Source organism: Strix aluco, chromosome 1, assembly GCF_031877795.1.
Source record: "Strix aluco isolate bStrAlu1 chromosome 1, bStrAlu1.hap1, whole genome shotgun sequence".
Lineage (NCBI taxonomy): Eukaryota > Metazoa > Chordata > Aves > Strigiformes > Strigidae > Strix > Strix aluco.
The window spans coordinates 5,972,852-5,996,657 of NC_133931.1; the positions used below are offsets into that span (position 1 = coordinate 5,972,852).

The window sequence follows — 23,806 nt, forward strand, 5'->3', positions numbered from 1 at the left end:
CAGCTGAGCCCCTCAGCCAAGCTGGGGGCGCCCGGGGGAAACCAGGTTTCAGCAAGGGCCAAAGGCGGCCCAGGCAGAGGAGGAGGAAGCCAAGGAGGGAGCAGCAGCAGAGGGACCCCGAGGCCGGAGGACGAGGAGGGCAGGAGGTGCTGCAGGCCCGGAGCAGGGATCCCCTGCAGCCCTGGAGAGACCCCGCGGGAGCAGAGACCCACCCTGCAGCCCGGGGAGGGCCCCACGCCGCAGCGGGGGGATATTTCCTGCAGGAGCTGCGGCCGTGGAGAGCCCAGGCGGGAGCAGGTTGTCCCTGAAGGACTGCAGCCCGGGGAAGGGCCCGGCTGGAGCACAGGAGGGAGGAGCGGCCCAGAGGGCTGCGAGGGACCCACCGTAACCCCCAGCCCCAAACCCTGTGCCCCTTGGCGGGGGCAAGGAGATAGAGGAGCCAAGAATGAAAGAGTAAGGTTGGTATTGGGAAGAAGGCGGGGAGACAAATCAGGTGTGAAAGAGTGTGTCTGGCTGAGCCTCAGAAAAAGAGTTGGTGTGGGGAAAGTGTTTTTTGTTTCACAGCATCCTACTCTACTTTTAAATATAAATAAATTAATTTTCTCCAAATCAAGTCTGTTTTGCCTGTGATGGTAACTACTAAGTGATGTCCCTGTCTTTATCTTGACCCAAGAGGTTTTTCATCTTATTTTCTTCCCCTGTCCTGTTGAGGTGGGGGAGTGAGAGAGAGGCTGTGTGTGATCTGGCAGCCGGCCCAGGTCAACTCACAACACTCTGGTCCTCCTTCAGGTGTGTGTTCTCTGACTGAAGCTCAGTGATCCTGAAGTCCTGTGATTTTCCTGCATCTCTAACTGCAAATTCAGCTGTAATATCTCCTAATTTTTACTGATCAAATTATATTGTTCTATGCAGTCTATTAAGCTTTCAATCTCTCTTTTGTCACAAGTGCTTCCTGTTCAGCCTCTAACTGTTCCTTTAGCACTTGATCAGAACTGCCTTCTGTAGGTACACCATGCCTTGTATCATCCAATTTAAACAGTAGAACAGGAATCTGAATCAGGTTATTGTACTGTTGCTGTTCTAATCTTTCTTCATTTTGTTTTAATTCTGTTTCCACTTTCTTAATTTGTTGTAGTTGTTGTTCCAACTAGCTTACGGTCTTTGAGACTGCAGTACGTCTGTTCTCCAGTTCTTGTATCTGTGCTACCGGTTTCTCTATTTCTTTGTCACAAGCTGCAAATTCTTGAAGGTTTTGCTCCTTTTCTAATAAAAACCTATTGTATTCATCAATCTTCTATTTTATTTCTGCTTGCAAAAATTCTGCCTCGTATTCTCTAAGCATTCCAGAAGACTGATGTTACTGTAAGTTTTAACGGTTCTTCCAGTTAATTTTTCCGTTCTATAGTTTACTTATCCATCAATTGCCACTGGTTTTCAAGCCCTTTTCAAGGACTGGAATTTCCTTGTTTAGATATACAGGCTCCAATATTTAGCCAAGTACTGATTACTATGCAGTTGTTCCTCATATTCTACATCCAGTATTTTCATTTGAGAGTGCAAGCTTGAAAGGTCCTTTCCTGCCTGACACTAAAGGTCTAATTTGTCCTTTGACAAAAATTCCACTTCCAGTCCTAGGAAGTATTTATAACAGGAGCCAAGGGGTTACATTTTTACGGTTTTGTAGCGTATCACGTTCTTTTCATTGTCTTACGGAGTTGTACAGTGTATGTGAAACATCAGAAAACTAATGCTCTCTTTGTACAGAAACTGTACAGTTTTTGCTCCATGTTCAAATCATGAGACACTGAAAAGTGTCCACATTTCCTAGCTCTTGTTTGAATGTTTCTTTCTGATTCCGTACTGAGATCTTTAGTCTTTTAGAATAAGGAATGCTGCCTTTTTTGTTTATTTCTTTATTTGTTACATGTATGACACAGTCATGTCTGTGTTTACATCTCATAGGAGTTACCCTCATAGAAAAGGCTATCTCTCTGAATTAAGAACCTCATTTTGAGAAGAGTTGAACCATTGCAACCCCATTCTCTTTAACAGGAATAAATGAAGTTGTAATGAGTTCTAGGAATCAGGATCTAAAAGAGAACAGGGTGAAATTCCTCTCTCAAACTAACCTGAGACATCTTAGGAAGTGGCTTTCAGAGTTCAAGGAGTGTCTGGACGATGCTCTCAGTCATATGATTTAGTTTTAGATAGTCCTGTGAGGAGCAGGGAGTTGGAGTTCATGATTCTTATGGGTTCCTTCCAACTTGAGATATTTTATAGTTCTGTGATATGAATGAAAAAAATAAACTCCCCCCAAAATACCCAACAAGAACAAATAAAGCTTCATTTCAGCAGAAACCCCAGAAACAGTTTCTTTGTACTTCTGACATAAATTTCTGCTTTATGGCAGGTACCTTAAGAATTCAGGTGGTCCCAGACAGAAATGCTGAATTCTCAGAATTTATGATGGGTGGATGTTTTAATTTCTCTTTGCTCTGGTACCGATCTGCCATCACTGGATTCAGTTTTATGCAGCTCTTCATTGCCCTCGCAAGTGTGCTGTGTGTTATTGCCAGGTGCTTCAACCTTGCACCTCCCAATGCACCTGAGCAGAGTGGAGACCTGATGTGTTGGGTCAGTGATGTGAAGCAGGGACAGTAACACCAAATTCCTATGGGGAGAAGAAGTGGCAGTGAGTGTGAATTCCTTTTAGGCTCCTGTAAATGTCAGGCCTTGGTGGGAAGCACTTTCTAATTGCAGTATGCTGTCGTGGCTCCTGTCCTGTCCTTGTTCTACCAGCCAGTCAGCATTGACTGAAACTGAGTCTAGTGATGGCAGATCAATACCAGAACAATGGTTGGCTGGGATTGTGGAACAGGATACTATCCTGAAATTGCAAGAGATACAGGCATAGCCATGGGACAAACCACTCTTATGCTGAGATCATGCCACCTCACCTATCTGCATGACTTTCTTCCATCATAGGAAGTGTTCAACTTTTATGAGACTTCTAGATATTTGAACTGACCAGTTTAGTGACAGCAAAATTTGTGGATCTGCTGGATGGACTAAGTGTCCTAACTTGTCCTGGGATCATGATTCACTGTGTGTCAGATCACACTGAATCTCCACTTTGCTCATGTCCCCAAACTTCCTTCCTTTAGAAACTAATTCAGGGTCAATGGCTAGAAGATACTTAGGTTTTATATTCATTTGGGATTAGACAGCTAGCAGGCTGTGAATGAAGTGGAAATCTCTCCCTGATCTGATGAGTTAAACATACCCATTATGTCCCAAATCAGTTTGCATCTCTGTTTCAAGGTCACTTTGGCTTTCAATCTTCTGTGAAGTTCTCAGATATGAAAAAATGGGTAAAATTTTTAAAGCAGTGGCCTCTGAGGAGCCATTTCCTGGCTATCATTTTCTGTTTCCAGGAGTGGGATACAAACTTTAAAAATTTATTGTAAATAACCACATCTCCAAACCTGTTTATCCATTTCATTCTACAAGCATTACAAAAGACTTTGGAACTCTCATGAGACACCATATGTGTCTTATTCTTGTGAAAAATATATAATATAAAAGTTTGATCTAAGAATGAAAAAGATGACCTTCAGGAATATTCAGCTCATTTTATATCTATTAAATGATTGCTATAGAGTGCCTCTTGTTTGCACCCAGAACAGTTAAGGGTTACTTATCTCTCTGAGATTATCACAGTGTAAGGTTTTCCAAATGCTTCAGTTAGAAGACCACAAAATCTCTCATTTTTTAGCTCTTTGTATAATGTAAAAGCAGATTGAAAAAGGTTACTACTTGACTGTGAGACTAAATTAAGCTATGTTTTCAAGGTTTTTTACTGCCTTTGAGACAAGGATATAAGTGCTTATATCCTTATCAGGGTCTTAATTTTTCTGCCCTTTTCTTTCCCTGTCTGTCTTTTCCAACAATAAAGCACATTTCTTTCATTTTACTCTGCTATTCACCATTCTACTGCCCACTCCTCTCTAACCCTAGTTTACTATGCTGTCTGAAAGGGAAGTAGAGGGGAAATTGCTTTAAGAGTATGGATATGGGACCAAATAAAAGGCAGCATTGCTACCTTGATGAGCATAAAAGGGCAAGAGCCCCCGAGGTGAGCATAAAAGGAGATGTAAAGGGTGCTGGTTGGTGTAATTGTCAGAGAGCTGCGGGGATGTGAGAGCTGGAGCTTTTATGGCCTATAGGGTTGCAAGTTTCTGCAGAGAAGAGATGTTCTGATGAAACCTACAAGAAGCTAGAAGTATGAAAATGATCAAGGTTGTGGCTTACCTGGATACAAATGAAAGCCTTGCCTCAAAAGCATCAAGTACCAAGAGTTGCCTCTTATTCAGTAATGCACTGAAATATGGGAGCTCTCCTGTTCACACTAGAGCTTATTTGCCAAAAGTTGTTTATATCTTTTCCAAGTTGTACCCGCAGCACTCAGCTCTTGAGAGCTTCCAGCCCGAAATGCTGGACTTAAGACACGTCTCTCTGTGATTGATCCTGGGGCATGCTGAGCACCTTCGGAAGATGCTGAGAACCTTTGTTGCTTGGGTGAGAATGAACCACAAGTATCTCTCCAGTCTGCAGAACTGGACAGCAATTGTTAAAACAGGATTTTCTGTCAGAATAAAAAATTTAAAAAGGAGGCTGCAATACATTTAAAATTGAATTATTTCCTCTTATTGAATGCACAACTCCCTTTGTCATGCTTCCTTGTCTCTGCATGCTACAGCCCCCTTGAGAAGTTTACTTTCAGTAGACCCACTATACCTTCTAGCTAGAGACAAGGGTTGCATTACTTATTGTACTACAAGGACAGTATGGATTGCCTTCCTCTTACACTACTAATTTTAGACCTTCCTTCATCAAAAGTTAAAGAGCCTGAGAATAAAACTGGGGCAAGAATCGTAGACACTTGATGTGATAAATGGCTGTGGAGTCTGGATTGGAGTGCCGCAGTTATCTTTGACTAACCCGCTGTTGTGCCCTGGCACAGAGGCTGTGGGCATCGAAAAGGAAGCTGCCAGACCAACCTGTCACCTTGTTCAATGTTTGACTGAGGGCTGAGGAAAGCCTTCCTCATGACACCTCCAATGGCTTCCAAAGTGAGTTGGTTCCCTGGGCTCTCTGAGGTCTTCCTCCTACTGCCAAAAAGGTGGGAAGAAAATGCTAATGGTGGGAAGGTGATGGCTGCTGTGAACAACCACCTTCTGCCTACTGGTAGCTTCTGTGCCACACGCTCTCACTCCTTTTTTCTGGGACTTTTCTATACTGTACCAGAAGCCTGTGGTAGAGATAGGTCAGAAAGGCTTCTTGAAATAGCATTCAATTGAGAAAATGTCTGGATCAGAGTTTGTAGATATGTGTAGGTTCTCAGGAAACATCACACAAATTAAATGTTTTGAAATAAGCTCACAGTTTAGTTTCAAAGTTTACATTTGAGTTTTATGGGTTTTTTGATCACTTTGGAATCAACAGAATAGGAATGATTTTCTATTTTTTTAATTTAATACTACATTTAAAATAATTAGGAAGAGCTTTATGATAATGCACCGTGTATTCCTTTCTGAGTCAGTTTACTTCCCAATCCTCTGACAATGGAGTTAGAGATCAAAATGTCCCTGTTTTTATGTGATTCTTTGTGGCATAGTAGCAAACTCTTTGGTTGCCAAATGAAATATCCTGCTCTTCTATGTAAAGAAAAATACTTTTGTAATTGCAAATGTTCTGTACCTGTGGGGGGTTAACCTTGGCTAAGGGCCAAACTCCCAACCAGCTGTTTATTCACCCCTCTTCATGAGCTGGACAGGTGAGAAAATAGGATGACAAAGCTCATGGGTTGAGATAAGGACAGAGTGATCACTTACCAGCTACCATCATGGGCAAAATAGACTCAATTTAGGGAAAAGGAATTTTATTTATTGCCAATTAAAATATATTTTGGTATAAGAACAAGGACAAACATTAGAACACCACCTCCTCCCCACCGTTTCCCTAGGCCTTTGGCTTGAACTTGAGGAAAAGGAGAAGCAAAAACCAGTGGCATCTCCCTTCCCACCAACTTTTCCCAGTCCCACCTTCTCCCCTTCACTCCCGACTCCTCTCCCCTCCAAGGGGCACAGGCGTTGGGGCTGGGGGTTGCGGTGGGTCCCTCGCAGCCCTCTGGGCCGCTCCTCCCTCCTGCCCCGTGTCCCTGCTCCAGCCGGGCCCTTCCCCGGGCTGCAGTCCTTCAGGGACAACCTGCTCCCGCCTGGGCTCTCCACGGCCGCAGCTCCTGCAGGAAATATCCCCCCGCTGCGGCGTGGGGCCCTCCCCGGGCTGCAGGGTGGGTCTCTGCTCCCGCGGGGTCTCTCCAGGGCTGCAGGGGATCCCTGCTCCGGGCCTGCAGCACCTCCTGCCCTCCTCGTCCTCCGGCCTCGGGGTCCCTCTGCTGCTGCTCCCTCCTTGGCTTCCTCCTCCTCTGCCTGGGCCGCCTTTGGCCCTTGCTGAAACCTGGTGTCCCCCGGGCGCCCCCAGCTTGGCTGAGGGGCTCAGCTGTGTCCTGCGCTGGGGCCGTTGGAGCCGGCTGGGACCGGCTGGGACCGGCTGTGTCCGGCACGGGGCAGCCCCGGCCTCTCCCCACAGAGGCCGCCCTGCAGCCCCCTGCCAGCGCCTGGGCACGGGCACCCAATACATCATGAAAGCTTATAAATGGACTGTATCAGTGATCAATGTATGTTTTATAAGCATTGTTCTGTACCGATACATGTTTTCCCAGTGAGCACCATCTGCAGCAGTTATGAGCACTGTGCTGTTACAGTTTGGAGGGTGCTCATGAAGGGAAGATTTGCTTACAAACTGCTTCTGTGCAGATGTTTGTGAACCACTGACACTGGCTGGTCTGTAGCATAAAGGGATCAAACAGTTTGAAACATTTTGTGGTCATATTGTAGGGCTTCCTCATGCACATGTGTATTGCACACTGTACTTGCTTATATAATAATGTGATCATTTTTCTGATATGCTAATTGTCTGTCTTCAACCTTAGGTGCAAAATTACCACCTCTTCCCATGTGCTCTTGTTTGAATAGCCAGAGAATCCACCAAAACATTTATATACAAAATAGGCAGTAAAGGAACATGGGATGGATTCATACATTGTACTGCTGTTTGACTCATGCATTTTACAGATCTGTGAAATATTACTGAGTCTGTTAGATTTGTATCCTAAAGCATTATCACCACAAGCAAGGAAAACCCACTGTTGTTTGATGCAAAGTTGAAGAACTTTTTATGGTTATGCATCTGATTTGTTTCACTGAATGGAAAGGAAAAATAAACAGTGGTCTGGTCGCCTCCTTTACCGAGGCTTTCTCGCTGTACCTTCAAGACAGGCATTGCTTTTCACTCTTCACTTTTTCAGCATGAAACTAACTGAATGGGAGGCTTTTTTTTTTTTTTAAGTTTCAGCCCCCAGTGTCTGTATAGGAAATAATAGTGTGTTTGGTTGATTATTGATTACTGTATTTTTCTGGGAATCATACTGAATGATCACAAATGGTTCCTCTGTCCTGTGTAAACTTCTGGAATATGTATCGGGCTCTCAAGTGGTAACACACTTGGGAATCCTCTTCTGGGGAAGATCAGTGCAGCACAGGAAAATAAAGTTTTCCAGAGAAGGAATGGGTTTTTTCCAGCTGAAAATACTGAGTTCAGACATTCTTTATGGCCAATGAAGTTACATCTTGCATAGATATCTGAGGTCTCTTTCCATGCTGTTTTCATGCAGAAATCTGTCTTTTTCCTTGACTGTAAAGCTTTTCTTCATTGACTTCCAAAACATTGTGCTGCCTCAGCTCCCTGGCATCAGTAATCCAACAGAGAATTTTTTCTGACACAGGCTCCTGGAGGTCAAGTCCAACACTGGTCTGAGAAGAAATAGAAACTCCAGGCTGACTGATCAGGCTCAGCATACAGCTAGTTTGTTTGCAGTAGGTATTAGCTTAAGGGTTATATAATAAAAAGTAGCCTAATTTGGGATGAAATTTTAAGCCTTGGAGCTGTTCAGGTATAATTCAAACCAGGTGGAAGTTATGCAGTTTTGAACTTGTCTGACTCCCACAACAGTGTTACTGAGCAAATCTGTTTGATTTCCATGCTGCAGGAATGATCAGAGAGGAGCGGTCTGGTCTGTCAATGCTCCTGGTGGGAGTGATCTGTTTTGGTAGTGTGATGGATCAATATTATCCAACAAATTGCTTGTTTCAAACTAGTCATCCCTTCTTAACCTGGGCTTTACAATCCCATTACCAGTCAATGGCAGGGGAAGATAAGTAGGAAGCAACTTGTAGGACTAGATGAGAGCCGAGATGCTCCGCATTGATCTGGGAGGAGGGAGCAAGGGAAGGATGGAGTCCAAAGTGTCAGTAACAGGGCTGGTACCAGCCCGCTCCCTTGATGTGTTTCTCTGTTGGTTTTGATGTAAATCCTTTGGGATTAGTACTGTCCTGTGGTATGATTAGATCACTAGAGATGGCACGATGAGTTTTCTGAAGCTAAAACATTTTGTTCTCCTAAAATTAAGTACTTCTTCTGTGCATTTGAATGCAGTGTAATCATCAACAAAGAAAGCAAAAAAACCTCCACCCTGCCTGATCATTAAGTGAACACTTAACATCTGAGACTGATTTTGGTGGTCCTGTGAGGAGGTCTGACCGCAGTGCCAAAAGACTGAAAGGTGTCAGTAGCTCTGCCTCTCGAAGGGGGGACAAGGGGAAGCAGTGTCACCCACACTGCTAACACACCTGTTAGTGGAGTCAGGCTCCTGAAGGAGGCTTTAATGTCAGCATGCTAGGTGAGTCAGTGCAGGTTATCAGGAATTAATATGTGTCTGGGCACAGGAAAACAAAGTGGATATTCAAATTATCTATTGAATTTTAAAGATGAGTAATTCACAAATGGCCAGTGAAGGTGGTAATGGCAAATTCATTGCGATTAGGGTGACCAGTGCAGTCTGTCTCAGAGAGAGAAGGGACTTGGAGTTGTATGCACTGCCTGTGTAAATAGCATTGGTCCTGCAAAGAAGAAGGATCCATCTCCTATAAATAAATTGGAAATTTACTGATCTTCCCCTAAAAGCAAATTGGCTTTTTCATTCCTGCTCCTGTTAGGAGGTTGTTTCTCAGTCTTACTCCTTTGCCAGCTACAACTTCTTGTGTCTAAATTGCATATATTCATGGGCAGTTGATATGTGGTTGCTGTTGTGCCAATGTTGTACTTTCTTGTACCTCTTCTTCTTCCTTCCTGATGTTTTTCCTCCCAATGTATTTATAGATGGAGAGGGGATCTGATTGCTCTGTGTTTTGCCGAGTTAAGTGTGCCAAGTTCCTTTAGTTCTTTTCTTAAAATCAGCTTGCTGTTTCCTGATCTTCCCATCACAGAGCTTATTTCACATTAGCTGGAGATTTTCCATGGTCTCCCTACTTTACTGAAGTCTAAATAAGCTTTTCTGCACTGTCTTAAAAAAAAACCCACAAAATATAAACGATCTCTTTACTCAAAGAGAGCTACTACCTAGCCTAACTTTAATGAGCCAGACTTAGCCTAACTGTAGTAAAACAGGAATTGTGTGGCAATTTCTCATTTATTTCCTAATTATTCTTTTCTTCAAAATCTGCTATAAAGCCTTATGTATTTCTGGGGCCACACTCAGGTTCCCATAGTTATGTCCATTTCAACCCCTTTACACAACGACTGTTTAGCTTCTGCTCATCACTAGCCCTTCTGTACCTTTATGGATTTCTTGGATTTGTTGTAAACCTGTATTACTGAGTGTCCAGTTCACTTTGCTGCTTCTTCCAAAGTTCTCCAGCTTCATCTTCTCTAAGCATGCTCACCTCTTTGATTTTGGCACCTAGGCTGTGATCTTTTCCAAAGCTTTGTACTCCTTCCCTTTAGCCTTCCTGTCTGTGCTCTTCATAAAAAAATAAATAAATAAATAAAAGTAAGCAGAAGGGCAAAATAGCTTGTTATTTTTGGAGGCAGTATCTCATTTATCATTACTGTCAGCCCCATATCACTCTCAGGCAGTCCTTTCCTGCACATATGTGGTAGAGGACCTCCTGTAACTGTTTTGGTGGCTTTTTCAATGTTTACTTCAGCCTGATTTTCCATTTTTAAGTATAGATTTTGACCTCCAGGTCCTGTTCCTGTTCTTTATAGTTGTTCTCTTCATGCCTCATATCATTTTGAAGAGGTTCACTCAGCTGGGCAGAGATAAAGCCCTTGTCTGTAAGATTTCTTTCCACATCTGAAATGCAAACAGCAGCTACATACACAAAGAGGGAGAAGCCATGTCTGTGCAACTGAGTCCACCCAGATAGCAACCCACCCTCAAGTCTCTGCTGCCGCAGTGTCCACACAGCAAATGTTCCACTCAAGTGAGAACAGGGCATGCAGACTCTGGGAGAGCTCAGGCGACTAAACTGATCCCTCTTTAGGCTGGGTGGACTGGAAGAAGCTGGTGAGGTGCACTCATATTAACATGGTTCTGGTTTACGTCCTGGTCTCACTGTTACTTGTACTGGAACAGTCCAGAGGTGTGTAGGGCAGTGGGGTGGGGAAGTGGAGATACTTATCTAGGTTTGCTGCTGAAGAAAATGTATGGGACTCTGCATCTTGCAGTGGCCTGTATTTTGATCAGGAAAATCTTCCTCATAATGACAAACTCTTATGAAGTAACATCCAACTTCAGAGTGTAAGAGCAGGGACCTTCATTTTCATGTTTTTTCTTAAGCATAAAGTCACTGTTTGGCAATTCGTCCCTGCCTGCGAAGACTCAGATGAAGCTCTGAGGAGGAATGGTTAATATTTGCCTGTTTTATGATTTATATATTGATATATGGCTTAAAAATAGAAAAAAAAACAGGTAATGGGTTTTATTCAGTTTCCTGTATGGAGGTTGTTTATTTTAACTGGACAACAAGAGGTCTGGTGAAACTCAATTGAGGATGTCTTTAGCTTTTTCTGACCACCCAAGGTGAAGCTGTTCCTGACTCATATTATGCTTGTGATATTTATAACCTCCTTTGGAGCTGTTGTTAACGTTTTGCCTGAAAGTTTCATTGAAATATAACTTGTTCTCAAAGATTTTCAGGGAAACTATTCAATTTTAAAAGGAATAAATGGATAAATTGTGAGCATTTCTATTTCTATTTTAATTTTTCATTTAATCTTTGGGTTTGAGCCTTTAACATTTTCACCGCCCTGTGTGTTAATTTTCATGAACATCACTGCAGTGTTGGGGCACTTCGATCTGAGGTCCTCTACATCACTGTCCTTCTTTGTCATTAATCTAATTGACCAACATTGTCCCTACCTTGAGGTGCAAGGCATTGCAATGCAGACATATGCACAAGTGCACAAATCTTGAAACAACAGGATATTCAGAAGCCTCTTGTGTCTTCTGGGCATCAGACTATTCTCTGAAGTCATTCTTTAGGAAGAATATACCTAATTCCATGACAGTTTATACTGTAATTGCTTTATACCATTGCATTACCAAGGCTGAACCTTTTGGCACAAGGTGCCAAACGATCTGCAATAAATCATTTATCACTAACTGATTAGTGTAATTCTTTTTATGAAGAATGAAAAAATGTTTGGTTTCCTACAAAATACAAGTGGCATTTTTGGCTGCATTCCTTAGTATTGCAGATCTTACTAGTCTCCAGATTCTCTTTACATCTGGATCTTTAACCTTAGAGTTTAATCTTAATCTGAGAGTTCCTTAGGTTTCTAGGACTTTTCTATACATTTTTTGTTTTGAGCAATTAAACTTGGTGGGTGCACAGGAAGATGTCTATTTATGTCTTCTAGAATATCTCTGACATTCAAATGAATTTGTCAAAATTAAGGGGATGAACAGGGAAAGATTAAAATAAAATGAAGACTTTTATGGCATTACACCTAGTCCATTTTATAAAGGAAATAATAAAGGGTGGAAATAACCTTGTTAGGAAGTCGCCAGTATTGAGGTATCTTCATGTGTTTTTGATATCCAAGGCTGTGTTGTAGTCAGCAGTTCTAGTCTGGACAATGAGTGAAGTCAAGGTCTGCCCAGCATCCTCTCTTAGGAGCTGGATGTTTCTGAAGTCTACTAGGAGTTTTGACTACATGATCATTGAAACTGTCACCTTAGGCACCTATATATAGTCTCCTCAACTTTAGGTGACTTAATCTGGAGCACCAGCCAAGCCACTGGAACTCAGTTTCCTAATGAAAGCATTTAGGGCTGCTTGAGATGCTTCTGAACATGAAACACACGATGAGGGAAGGCAAACATTATCATAGTGTGGCAGTAGGTAGCCAGTTGGATGTTTCCTGAAAGAACTGCAGACTGTGGAAGGGTCCACACTGGAGCAGGGAATGTGTGAGGAGGACAGAGCAGTAGAGAGGGGCTATGATGGACTGACTAACTCCCATACCCGTTCTCCTGAGCTGCTTGGGAGGAATCAGAAAGAGTGAAGCTGAGCCTGGGAAAAAAGGGGTGGGGTGAGGGGAGATGTTGTTTTAAGGTATGGTTTTGTTTCTTACTACCCAAATGTGAATAAATTAAATTAATTTTCCCCAAGTTGAGTCTGTTTTGCCTGTGACGGTAACTGGTAAGTGACCTCCCTGTCTTTATCGCATCCTATTTTTCATCCTATTTTCTCCTGTTGCCCTGTTGATGAGGGGGAGTGACAGACCATCTGGGTGGAATTTTGGCTCTTAGCCAAGGATAACCCACCAGAGTCTTAAGCAGCAAATATCTAAAAGCTGTAGTTAGACAGCTGTAGGATGTTATTCTTAGGAATAATGTAGTAAAACATTAATATCTGCATCCTGAGGAGGGTCCTGTTACACTACTGTGGCAATCCTCCTTTAATACCATGTTGCTGTTATTTGGAAATGATTAGACTGTATGGGTGGTCCAAATAGGGTATCTTTCTCAGTTAAAAAAGTGTATTGCATATAATTGTAATGAAAATGCAAGAGTCTTAAGGCATAATTCTTGCCATTGCTCTGGAACAAATCAGGAGCAATAGCATTAATTAAAAACTCCTACCATAGTGCAAGGACAGTATAAGGGAGATAAAGATCAGGCAGTTTAGATTTGGTTGCTGTTATTTTTAGCTGGATACTGTGTGTATTTAGAATCTGAGCTTCTTTTATTTTCTTTTCTGAAAATTTAAATGTAAATGGAGAGTTTGCATGCCCAAGTTCTTGCCTAAAATAGATATCTAAAAAAGTCAAGGGTTGTGATGAAATTATATCCAAGTTGGCAAGGATTTGCCAGTCGGAGTAGTAGGGTAATGTGAGCCTTTAGCTGTGAAGGATCAGGACACACTTGACTCTGAAGTGTGGGGTTTTTTTTCCCCATCAAACCCCTTTCTTCAGCTTTTAACCTAGCAGAGACAGGTCTGGTTTATCCCATATTATGTTCATAACAAAGGTTTTCTTGCTACATGTAATCTGTATGGGCTGTTTATACAGCAGTTCACAGAAAACTAGGTGTTTTAACTGTCCATTTCCACATACAGTTATACTCTTCTGAGGAAATAATTCTGCTAACTGTTATAACGTCTTTAGGTGCTGGGTAGACCTTTAATTTAAGCTTTATTTTTTTGTATTTAGAGGCTTAGACACAAATCAGGCCAAAAATATCTGGAAGCACTTGCGAGATATGAGGAATTTATAAACAAATAGACCAAACAAAGGGTAGGAAGGAAAATGCAGAGGAAAGGGGATTGACACCAACATGGTGTTACAGCAGGTCAGTGGGAGATCTGCAAACAGCTGGAGGTATCCAGTGCAGTGGATTAGGTACTGTACTATACGCTGCTTGTTATGCCTCGTTCATGAAAGTGGTGATGAGGAAAGACTGGGGTGACTTTCTTTCTCTGTTTAGACTGAGCTTATATTTGCAAACTTTCTAAAGTAACCTGCACCATATGTAACTTAAGCCAGTTAAATTGCTTATGTTTTCTTTTTCTGTCTTCCTTCATCTAACATAGCGATCATCTATGAGAAAGCAAATGACTAGAATTAAGCTGGTTTAGGTATGGTTAATGCTAACATTGTCATTATATAGTAGCCTCAATATGGAACAGCAGAATGATAATCACTATTTATAAACTGTTTTCCTAGATGTGGGATTAGCACATTTGTTGTCTTTCTACAGAAGTTTCCTTTCTTCATTTTGTATTAAATCTTTGTCACTCCTTGTCTGATCTCACTGCCTTTTATAGTAGATATTTCTTTGTCTCTTTTCCCCACAAGAAGTCAAGAGCTATCACAATGTTTCGTCACTAGTCACACATCAGGCCACTGTATCCACTCTGCCTGCCATGAAATAGAAAGGGCCTGATTAAAATTGGTATAAACTGACTTCAGTTAAAGCTAAAAACCAGATGAAAACATTCAATATTTCTGAGCTTGCCTGTTCTCTTGAGCATTTCTGTTTGAGTGCAAATGCCCGGGATGTGTTCTCACAAAATTTTAGGTTGGATCAAGTGGTAAGCTATCTAACAGCATGTCATTTTTAATTCCTTCTGCCCAGGTATTACCAGATAAGAGCTGGACTGAAGATCCCATCCAGGATTCCCCACAGGCTGTTTGCTACGATTGCAGGACAGACAGGTAAGCAGGTCCCAGAGGGATGTGACATGACTGGATCTGGGGCAGCATGGAGGGGAAGAATGTGTGAGGGAAACAGGTGAGCCTGGATTTGGATCCAAACCTGGATTTCCCTCATGATCAGTGGTTGTTCAGCTACCTCTTCTGTGGTTTGGCCTGAGCTGGTCTTGAGTTTTGGTGCTTTTGTCTGTTAGAAAAGCAGAGAAAATTCTCATTCTCATCTGCAAGCAGTCTCTTATATGTGGCTTTCCTTGTTGACAATGGAAAGAGTTGATTTATTATTCTAAGTGATTTCTGGATGAAAATTGCTTCAGTGTATAGTGGGTTCACCCTGGCTGGATGCCACATGCCCACCAAAGCAGCTCTAGCATTCCCCTCCTCAGCTGGACAGAGGAGAGAAAATATAATGAAAGGCTTGTGAGCCAAGATAAGGACAGGGAGATCACTCACCAGTTGCAATCACAGGCAAAACAGACTTGACCTGGGGAAATTAATTGAATTTATTGCCATTCAAATCAGAGTAGGATAATGAGTAATAAAAACAAATCTTAAAACACCTTCCCCCAATCCCTCCCTCAACTTCACTCCCAATTTCTCTACCTGCTGCCCCCCTGAGTGGTGCAGAGGAGCAGGGAATGGCGGTTGTGGTCAGTTCATCACCCGTTGTCTCTGCTGCTCCTTCCTCCTCAGGGGGAGGACTCCTCACACTCTTCCCCTGCTCCAGTGTGGGGTCCCTCCCACAGGAGACAGTCCTTCATGAACTTCTCCAATGTGAGTCCTTCCCAAGGGCTGCAGTTCTTCACAGACTGCTCCAGCGTGGGGTCCCTGCCACAGGGTGCAGTCCTTCAGGCACAGGCTGCTCCAACGTGGGTCCCCCACAGGGTCACAAGTCCTGCCAGCAAACCTGCTCCAGTGTGGGCTTCCCAGGGGGTCACAGCCTCCTTCGGGCATCCCCCTGCTCCAGGGTGGGGTCCTCCCCAGGCTGCAGGTGGAGATCTGCTCCACCATGGACCTCCATGGGTGCAGGGCACAGCTGCCTCACCATGGGCTGCACCACGGGCTGCAGGGGAATCTCTGCTCTGGTGCCTGGAGCACCTCCTCCCCCTCCTTCTTCACTGACCTTAGTGTCTCCAGAGTTGTTGCTCTCAAATATATTCACTCCTCTCTTCTGGCTGCTATTGCGCAGCAGGTTTTTCCCCCACCTTCTTAAATATGTTAGGTGCTACCACCATCGCTGATGGGCTCAGTCTTGGCCAGCAGTGGGTCTGTCTTGGAGCTAGCATTTGCTCTGTGGAACATGAGGGAAGCTTCTGGCAGCTTCTCACAGAAGACACCACTGTAGCCTCCCCCACTACCAAAATCTTGTCATGAAAACACAATAGACAGTGTTACCAGTAACTTTCAAGGAACAACTTTTGGGTCCTTTTGACTCCATATCGTGCCTAGAGGAAGAAAAAATGTGACTTCAGCGTTAATGAGTTTCTGAGATTGAATATCACATTTGGGGTTTTTTTTACTTTTTATATTTGAAAATTTTCCAGTTTAACAGTCTTTTGTGGGTTAAAGGTTCTCTTTAAGTAAAAATGTAATTTTCCGTTTGGAAGTCTGGTTCAATTAACTGATATACATCAAAATACAAAATCATTAGAAAAATTACATTTGTATATGCTGTGGTTTAACCCCAGCTGGAGAATAAGCCCCACACAGCCATTTGCTGGCTCTCCTGCAGTGAGATGGGGGAGAATAAAACAGGCAAAAGTAAGAAAACTCATGGGTTGAGATAAAGACAGTTTAATAGGTAAAGCAAAAACTGTGCACTCAAGCAAAGCAAACCAAGGAATTCATTCACCACTTCTCATCAGCAAGCAGGTGCTCAGCCATCTCCAGGAAAGCAGGACTCCATCATGCGTAATGATTACTTGGGAAGACAACCACCATCACTCCGAATGTCCCCCCTTCCTTCTTTTCTCCCCTGCTTTATACACTGAGCATTATGTCAAGTGGTATGGAACACCCCTTTGGTCAGTTGGGGTCACCTGTCCCAGCTGTGTCCCCTCCCAACTTCTTGTGCACGCCCAGCCTCCTCGCTGGTGCGGTGGGGTGAGAAGCAGAAAAGGCCTTGATGCTGTTTAAGCACTGTTCAGCAGTAACTAAAACATCCCTGGGTTATCAACGCTGTTTTCATCACAAATCCAAAACATAGCCACATACTATCTTCTATGAAAAAAATTAACTCTATCCCAGCCAAAACCAACACAATATAAAATGCAGAGAGTTATACAAAATCATGAGGAATTCACCTGAAAATAAATTTGAAAACTCAAAATCTGAATAAAGAAATTTGTTTGAAACATAAATAAATAAATAAGTGTAGCCCAGGTTTAGAAAGGAAGAAAGAAAATTATTTTTCATCACATTCCAGTGTAATTCGCCCATGGTATATCCAGAATCCCCTGGAGTTCCTTTGCTCTCTGGAATGCCCTCAAATTACAGTAGTTTCTGGCATAAGTAGTCTTGAACTAATGAAATGCTTCCAGTATGAAGATAGCTAGAATTCTACTTTCTAGGGGCAATAAACACTCAACAACAAACAACAGAAAACCCAAACTACTTCTATTCTGTGTTGAACCCAGGATGGCTATATTATTCAAGGAAGAAATTCCAAGTATTTTCTATATTTACTTTTTATTCTGATTAGTATTTTCTTCTGCCTGATACATCTTCAGTGTCCCATCTTCTTTCACCTCTGCTGGAAACAATTAATGTAAGAGCTTGGGCAGGAGAAAGGCGAGACAGGCAGTGTGGTTACAGGATTAGCAGCTGACTTTCATAGTGCTAATGCAATCCAGACTGGAGTCTAATAGCTTTATAGGACTAACATCAAGGCAAGGGGGTATTTAAGCTGTTAAGGCTTTAAACAGTTCTTCCTTGGCTATCTTCACAAGTACTTCCTAATTGATTTCCTAAGTCTGCAAGAGAGCATCATTTAATGGGACTGAACTTAAAGGCGAACAGGCTGTAATGTTCTTTTTGTTCTCACACCACTGATCTGTCTCAGTATGGGGAAAGCTGGTACAGGAAGAATTAAATTGATGTGCATGTTTCAATAAAACACCCCTGTTAAAGTAGTATTACCACAAAAGAAGAGTTATAAAATAGTGAATAAAATCGTACCTCACCAACCAGAATGAATACAAAATAGTGGGATTAATGAGTTTGGTTTAAAGGAAATATTTTTAATCCTTTCTTTATCAGGTTCATAAGAGCTATGAGAACTGAGAATATACATTGAAAATATTTTGTAAATTTATAAAGTAAAATCTGTGAATATATGCACTAATAAAATATGTAAATATATGAAATAAATAAAAGGTAGTATTTATCTTCCAGTGCATGTAGCCTTTTATTTTTATTAAATTTTACAGGATTTGCAATAAAACCTTGGGAACTGACATCATTAACAATGTTTGCTTCCCACTAGATGTTTTCAGCAACAGAGGCCAAAAAAAATGTAGGTTTCAAGAATTCAACAGAGGGGAAGCTGAAGTCTGTATTGGACATTCCCTTGCTGGTTGCCAGGCAAATCTGAACAGCAAGGACTCCATCCGTGGCACAGGACTGACAGGTTGTACATGAAGACTTGATGACCTACTACACGGTCCACATGTTGTCTACATTCTGTCTACATTGTGGGAAGACAATGGGAGATGTGCCCCAGTTGAAGCAAAGGGGAGCTGTGCTGGAGCCCAGTATCCCCTTTGGTTTGGTCACTTAGGTCATCAAGGCTGAACATTAGCTTGTATTGAGTCAGGCTGTATGAACGTAAATATCCCCTGGGGCACATGTACATATGCACATATATATATTCATAAAAATATATAAATTTCATTCATACTTCCAAGAATCTCTAGCAAGGTGGACTTCCTTAAAGACAAGAGAAGATTGGTGGCTGGTGACTTTTTCAGCAATGAAAAGGAGAGAGGGAACAAGGCTTGTTGTGCACAGTCTTTAGTTGGTCTCATGCAGGTTTTCAACCCCCATGAAATTTACCTTCCTGTCTTTGAATAGATATCGTGACTGATGCAGCCTGCTTTTGGCTTGTAAAGAACAAATTATGCTGTTTGCTTGTTCTTGTGCAGCTCATAACAGCACATACTTCATTGACCTCAGCATCAGTTCTTCAGGGTTGAGCTAATGCAGACATATCTTAAAACTAAACTCTAGAAATGCCTTTCTGAGATTTATGGGCCTTTTTCTTCTGGTTCTCTTCAGCAGCATGGCTTGTTAAAGTTGCTGTATGATGCTACACCTGCAGCATATAGTGGGATGAATCACATGACTCAAGCATGAACAGTTAAAGGAAGGGGGAAAGTGAATATGCCATCTCACAGTAGCACATTTGAATAATTAGTTCCTCGGCTGAGTTTTATGATCCACTTCCATGAATTTTTAGGCTACCATATAAATTTTGGGACAAGGTTTCATAGAAATTATGAATATGCAGTCATTCAGTGATTTTCAGGCTATAGTTACAAGATCAAAGACTGCAGGAGCTTATCTTAAAAACATATCTTTAAAACATGTTTATTTTAAAGTTTACCCATAAACACACAAGATCATTGGTCAAAACACTGGGAGAAATTACACTGGTCAGAAACAGGTAGGATTAGCTGTTTTACCTTGATTTCCTGAACTACCTGAAAACGTGAAGAATGGTGGAGACCAGGAATGGTCCTCACTCATAGGTGGGGATTACTTAAGGAAGATGGTATGCGTGGGGTAAATCAGCATTATTGTCTACAAAGACTATGAGGGTGAATTACATTGTAGAAGATGTCAGCTAAGCCAAGTCTTAGGAAAAGTTTTAATTTTAATTTCCTCTGTAGTGTTTTGAAGTTGTCTACACACCACCTGGATGCAGTACTGTTTTGAGAGAGAATTATTCTTTATTAGTGAAAATTGAAGTAAGGTTTTTTTGCAAGTTCTCTTTTTAGACCCACTATTCCTCATTCTCATATACTACAACCACAGATAGCTCTCTTACTTATCAGCTTGCCTAGCTGTTTACCTTACAGACCAAGGAAATATTTTTGATAGGTGAACATTAAGAAAAAAAAATATTTTGCATGGCATATAACTAAAGAAATTACTTAAGACTTTGATTTATGTCCAGATTGCCATTGTTTCTCCCATCCAGAAGTACTATACTACCAATTTTCAAAACTTTTCAAATAGAAAAATATTTTTGAAAACTTGGCCTGAAAATATAATTGCGAATAATATAAAGTATTTAGAAAAAAGTATTACCTGCCGGTCTAATCTTTATTAGATTGTAGCAGTGTTCCACATAATTTAAGTCAGTTAAATTGGGTTATTGTCTAAGAGTGCAGAAAGCCAAAGACAGCCAAGGAATTTGGTTCTTGCTTCATCTATCTCATGTAAGGTAAGGGAGTTGAAATGCAATGTTTGTTCCAGACAATTCAAGAAAAAGTAGCTGTGACTGCTATTACAGATTATCTCTTTTGATTGGTGATGTAGAGATGTTTCATGTATCCACGGTTTGACGCTTTCTCATAAAATGGAATATCTGACATTAGGTGACGAGAAAAAATTAGCATGATTTAAGTTGTGATGTGGAAAAAGGAGAGTAAGAGAGAGTATCAGAAAATGAGGAGCATTGCTGTAACCTGTGTCTGCATTGTTCTATACAAGTTCATGATCACCCACACTGAATGCCTTTTCCTCTAAATGACATGTTGATCTGTGACTATCTTGAACCTAAGACCTACATTGAAGGGCTATTTATGTTTCTGATATGCTCCTTAATGAACTGTTTATGCCTGGTTTTAATAAAAAATTAGTGATCCTAATCTTTCTATTAGTATTTGGATGTCTCAGAGAAGTTCCTGGTGAAAGAATTCTACTTTGATTATTAAAGAAAAACCTTTTCTTGTAAATGGCTTCTTAATGCAGTCAAAACAAGCATTTGCAGTTAGTTGCTCATTAGAGCAAGAAGAAACAGCACCATGACTTGTGGAACAGTATGAAATTGCAGTCATTAGTTTCAATAACTTTTTGAAAGGTAATTTCTGCCTCCATTAAGTGAAGATAAGCTTACTGCATTTGAAGAATGAGAAAAGAGACTCATACTTTAGCAAACACATGGTTTTGTTTCTAAGCTTGTTAAAGTAATCTGAAAATAAATATGTATTTTAAATATATATATATATATATATAAAATAAAGCATACCTGACAAATACAAATTATATCTGGAGGGGATCTTACCATGAGAGAAGTTATTTTGGGGAGGAGTCGTCTTAGAAAACCTCATTAGCTGTGAAATCATAAGAGATGGTCAGACATTTTAAGAATTGTTAATCCACAATCTAAACAGAACTAATTCCATATTCCAAGAAAAAAGAAGAAAGAAACAGAGAAAAAAGATGAAGAGGAGGAAACCGAAGATATTTCTGACTGATGTGTACATGTCTCAACCCTTTTCCAGTCAAGGTCTTTCATAAATGGCTCAAAGGATGGAAACTGAAAAGACATATTTGTGGCTGGAAGATTTTCCATTGCAGACCCTGAACTATGCAGGACACCGTCCCTTCCTCCCTCCAGAAACTGGGGCAGATCACACAGATGACAGTGGGGTAGGCCACAGTCTTGGAGATGCTGAACAGCATTCCAACCCAAAATTGAGACTTGGTCAGTGGAGAAACCCAAAACTAGGAAGGGCCTGTAAACACCAACACAAGCCACAAGTCTTTTCCCCTAGGCAGTGAGTATGAGACACAAAACATCATCAGTGGCCACCTGAAGGTCTGGAAGAAACAGAATCCTGTTATTCAGAAGCAGAGAGCCAACACAGTGTTTCTGCTGCCTGAGGCCAAGAATGAACTTCAGCTCTGTGGTAAAATAGGCCATACAGCTCTTTCAGACCTACCACTTGGGTTTGAATTGGACCTTCACAGAGCTCTCTTCTCTTCCAGGTTTATTATATGTCTCTGATTTCCCCACACAGTGATCTGTTCTGGCTTCCTTCTAAAGTAAGGTTCAATCCTGCAGGTTCTTTAAAATCCACCACTGGTCTAAACATTAAATAGTCATTTACATTACATTAATTCAGTAGGTAAATTGCATCCAGCCAGCTGTTCCTCCTGCTCTGTACTGATGAAAAACCCTGTGGTGTCCTGTTGTGATGTCCCATACTTTATTCAGGGAACTTTCTCATCTGAATTAATATTTGGAATAAATATATATGGTGTGTCAGCTACACAGTTAGGTGACACAACAAATAAATATTTGCTAACCTAAGTTTCTGAAGCACAGAATTATTTTCAGATGTGAAGTCTATAACTGAACGAGGGTCTTAGGGAACTGACAATGAGTTTAGAAACAGAAACATTACCAAAAGCATAGATTCTGTTTGTTTTAAAAAACATTAAATATTTAAGAAAGTAAAGACAAAACTTTCTGCTGATCCTAACTGGGTCAGCTATTCTATCATCTCACATTTCAGCATGTCTGAGAAATGAACCTTGGTTTATACCAATACAGTGATAAGAGACTGCATTTATGTTAGGATCTTTCATACAAGGAAATTAATAGGACATCTTGCTTTTTATCGTCACTGAATCTATGTATGGGTAGAGAGGTAGTTTTTTGTAATTCTTTCCATAAGGCTAATTCAAAATGTCAAAAGACAAGGTTAAGATAAGGATTCATCTCAGAAATGTGCATCTTTAATCAAAAGTCACACTGAGGAAAAAAGCATTCTGAACTTTTTGATCAAGCAATTTAAAAATAATGGTGCCTCCTTTAGAAATTATTTATCCTAAATATAACATCTGCATTTATTCCAAATATAAACATGCTAAACATAATATTTCAAAACCAAAGTCTCTTCAAACATTTAAATACGAAAATGATGATTCATTGAAAGAATTTGTGTCTTAAAAATGTCATCTTTGCACTTTCAAAGTAGTCTTATTTTAGTTCAATAGTAAAAATGAAGGGTTTGCATGAGTATTCCTCTGCTAAAGAATGTGATTTTTCAAGCTTCAGCAACTGAGTTTTCAAGCCTTCTAAAAAAGCAGATATGCAACTCAGTACATGAAGATAACTGTGGCAAGTTCAACCCTGGTTTGTTGCCTTTAGAGCCTAATTTTCAGAAGTCACTGGTTATTTGTATTTCTTCAGTCTTTTTTTTTTTTTTTTTTTTCTTTCAGCCTGAAGCACTGCAGTTTCAGTAGAAAGGCAATTCTGAAACTGGGATGTCAAAATAGGCTAACTAAATAACCTATCACAGCTTCAAATCTGCAATAAAATCTAATATTTCCTGATCACTGAGTGCCAAAAAGGTGAACATGGATAGATTGAGACAAGTTATGAAAATACTGATTATCAACTGTTACAAACTAGCGTATAACAGTTTTATATAGATTGCAGGATTAAAAACCACAAAATATACCCAGAATTCTATGCAGGAGACAACCTGTTTTACCAGCAAAGCTCCTTCAAGTCTGTCTTAAGAGCCAAAACCAGAATGTGTTTGCCTTAGCAGTTCATAGGAGCTGTAAATTCCTGTGAGCTCCAAGTGAAAGGATGGTACAGCAGAGTTAGTGCTAAGAGAGAATAACAGGTATATTGTCTTTCTCTAGATATAACAGATAAAACTGAAAGTTTGTTCTGCATCTCTTGAATTCAGTGTGAACTTGTGGCAGTATCATACGTAACTGACAGCTGTAATAACCTCGTATTCCCTCTAGGTAAGATATATCAGAGGGAATACAACATACTGAATAGCAGTCTATAAAGATACTAGAAAATTCTGCAGAAGAGGCTACTGTGCTGGATTTATGTTAGCTAAGAAATAGGCAGACATCACAACTGAGTGTTTTCATAGAATCATAGAATCATTTATGTTGGAAAAGACCCTTAAAATAATCTAGTCCAACCATTAATGTAGCATTACCAACTTTACCCCTAAACCGGTTGTCCCTAAGCAATGAATCTACACATCTTTTAAATACCTCCAGGGATGGTGACTCAACCACTTCCCTGGGCAGCCTGTTCCAGGGCTTGAGAACCCTTTCAGTGAAGAAAATTTTCCTAATATCT

The 23,806-nt window shown here is 41.0% G+C and overlaps 1 protein-coding gene across 2 annotated transcripts in view; it reads left to right on the forward strand.

The window, feature by feature from the left end:
- FAM135B (family with sequence similarity 135 member B) overlaps positions 1 to 23,806 on the forward strand; it is a 250,570-nt gene that overhangs the window by 117,009 nt on the left and 109,755 nt on the right. For both annotated transcript variants that reach the window (XM_074833913.1, XM_074833819.1), the window contains one exon: positions 14,606 to 14,685. In XM_074833913.1, the coding sequence (XP_074690014.1) occupies positions 14,606 to 14,685 (80 nt within the window). The remainder of the gene's footprint in view (positions 1 to 14,605; positions 14,686 to 23,806) is intronic.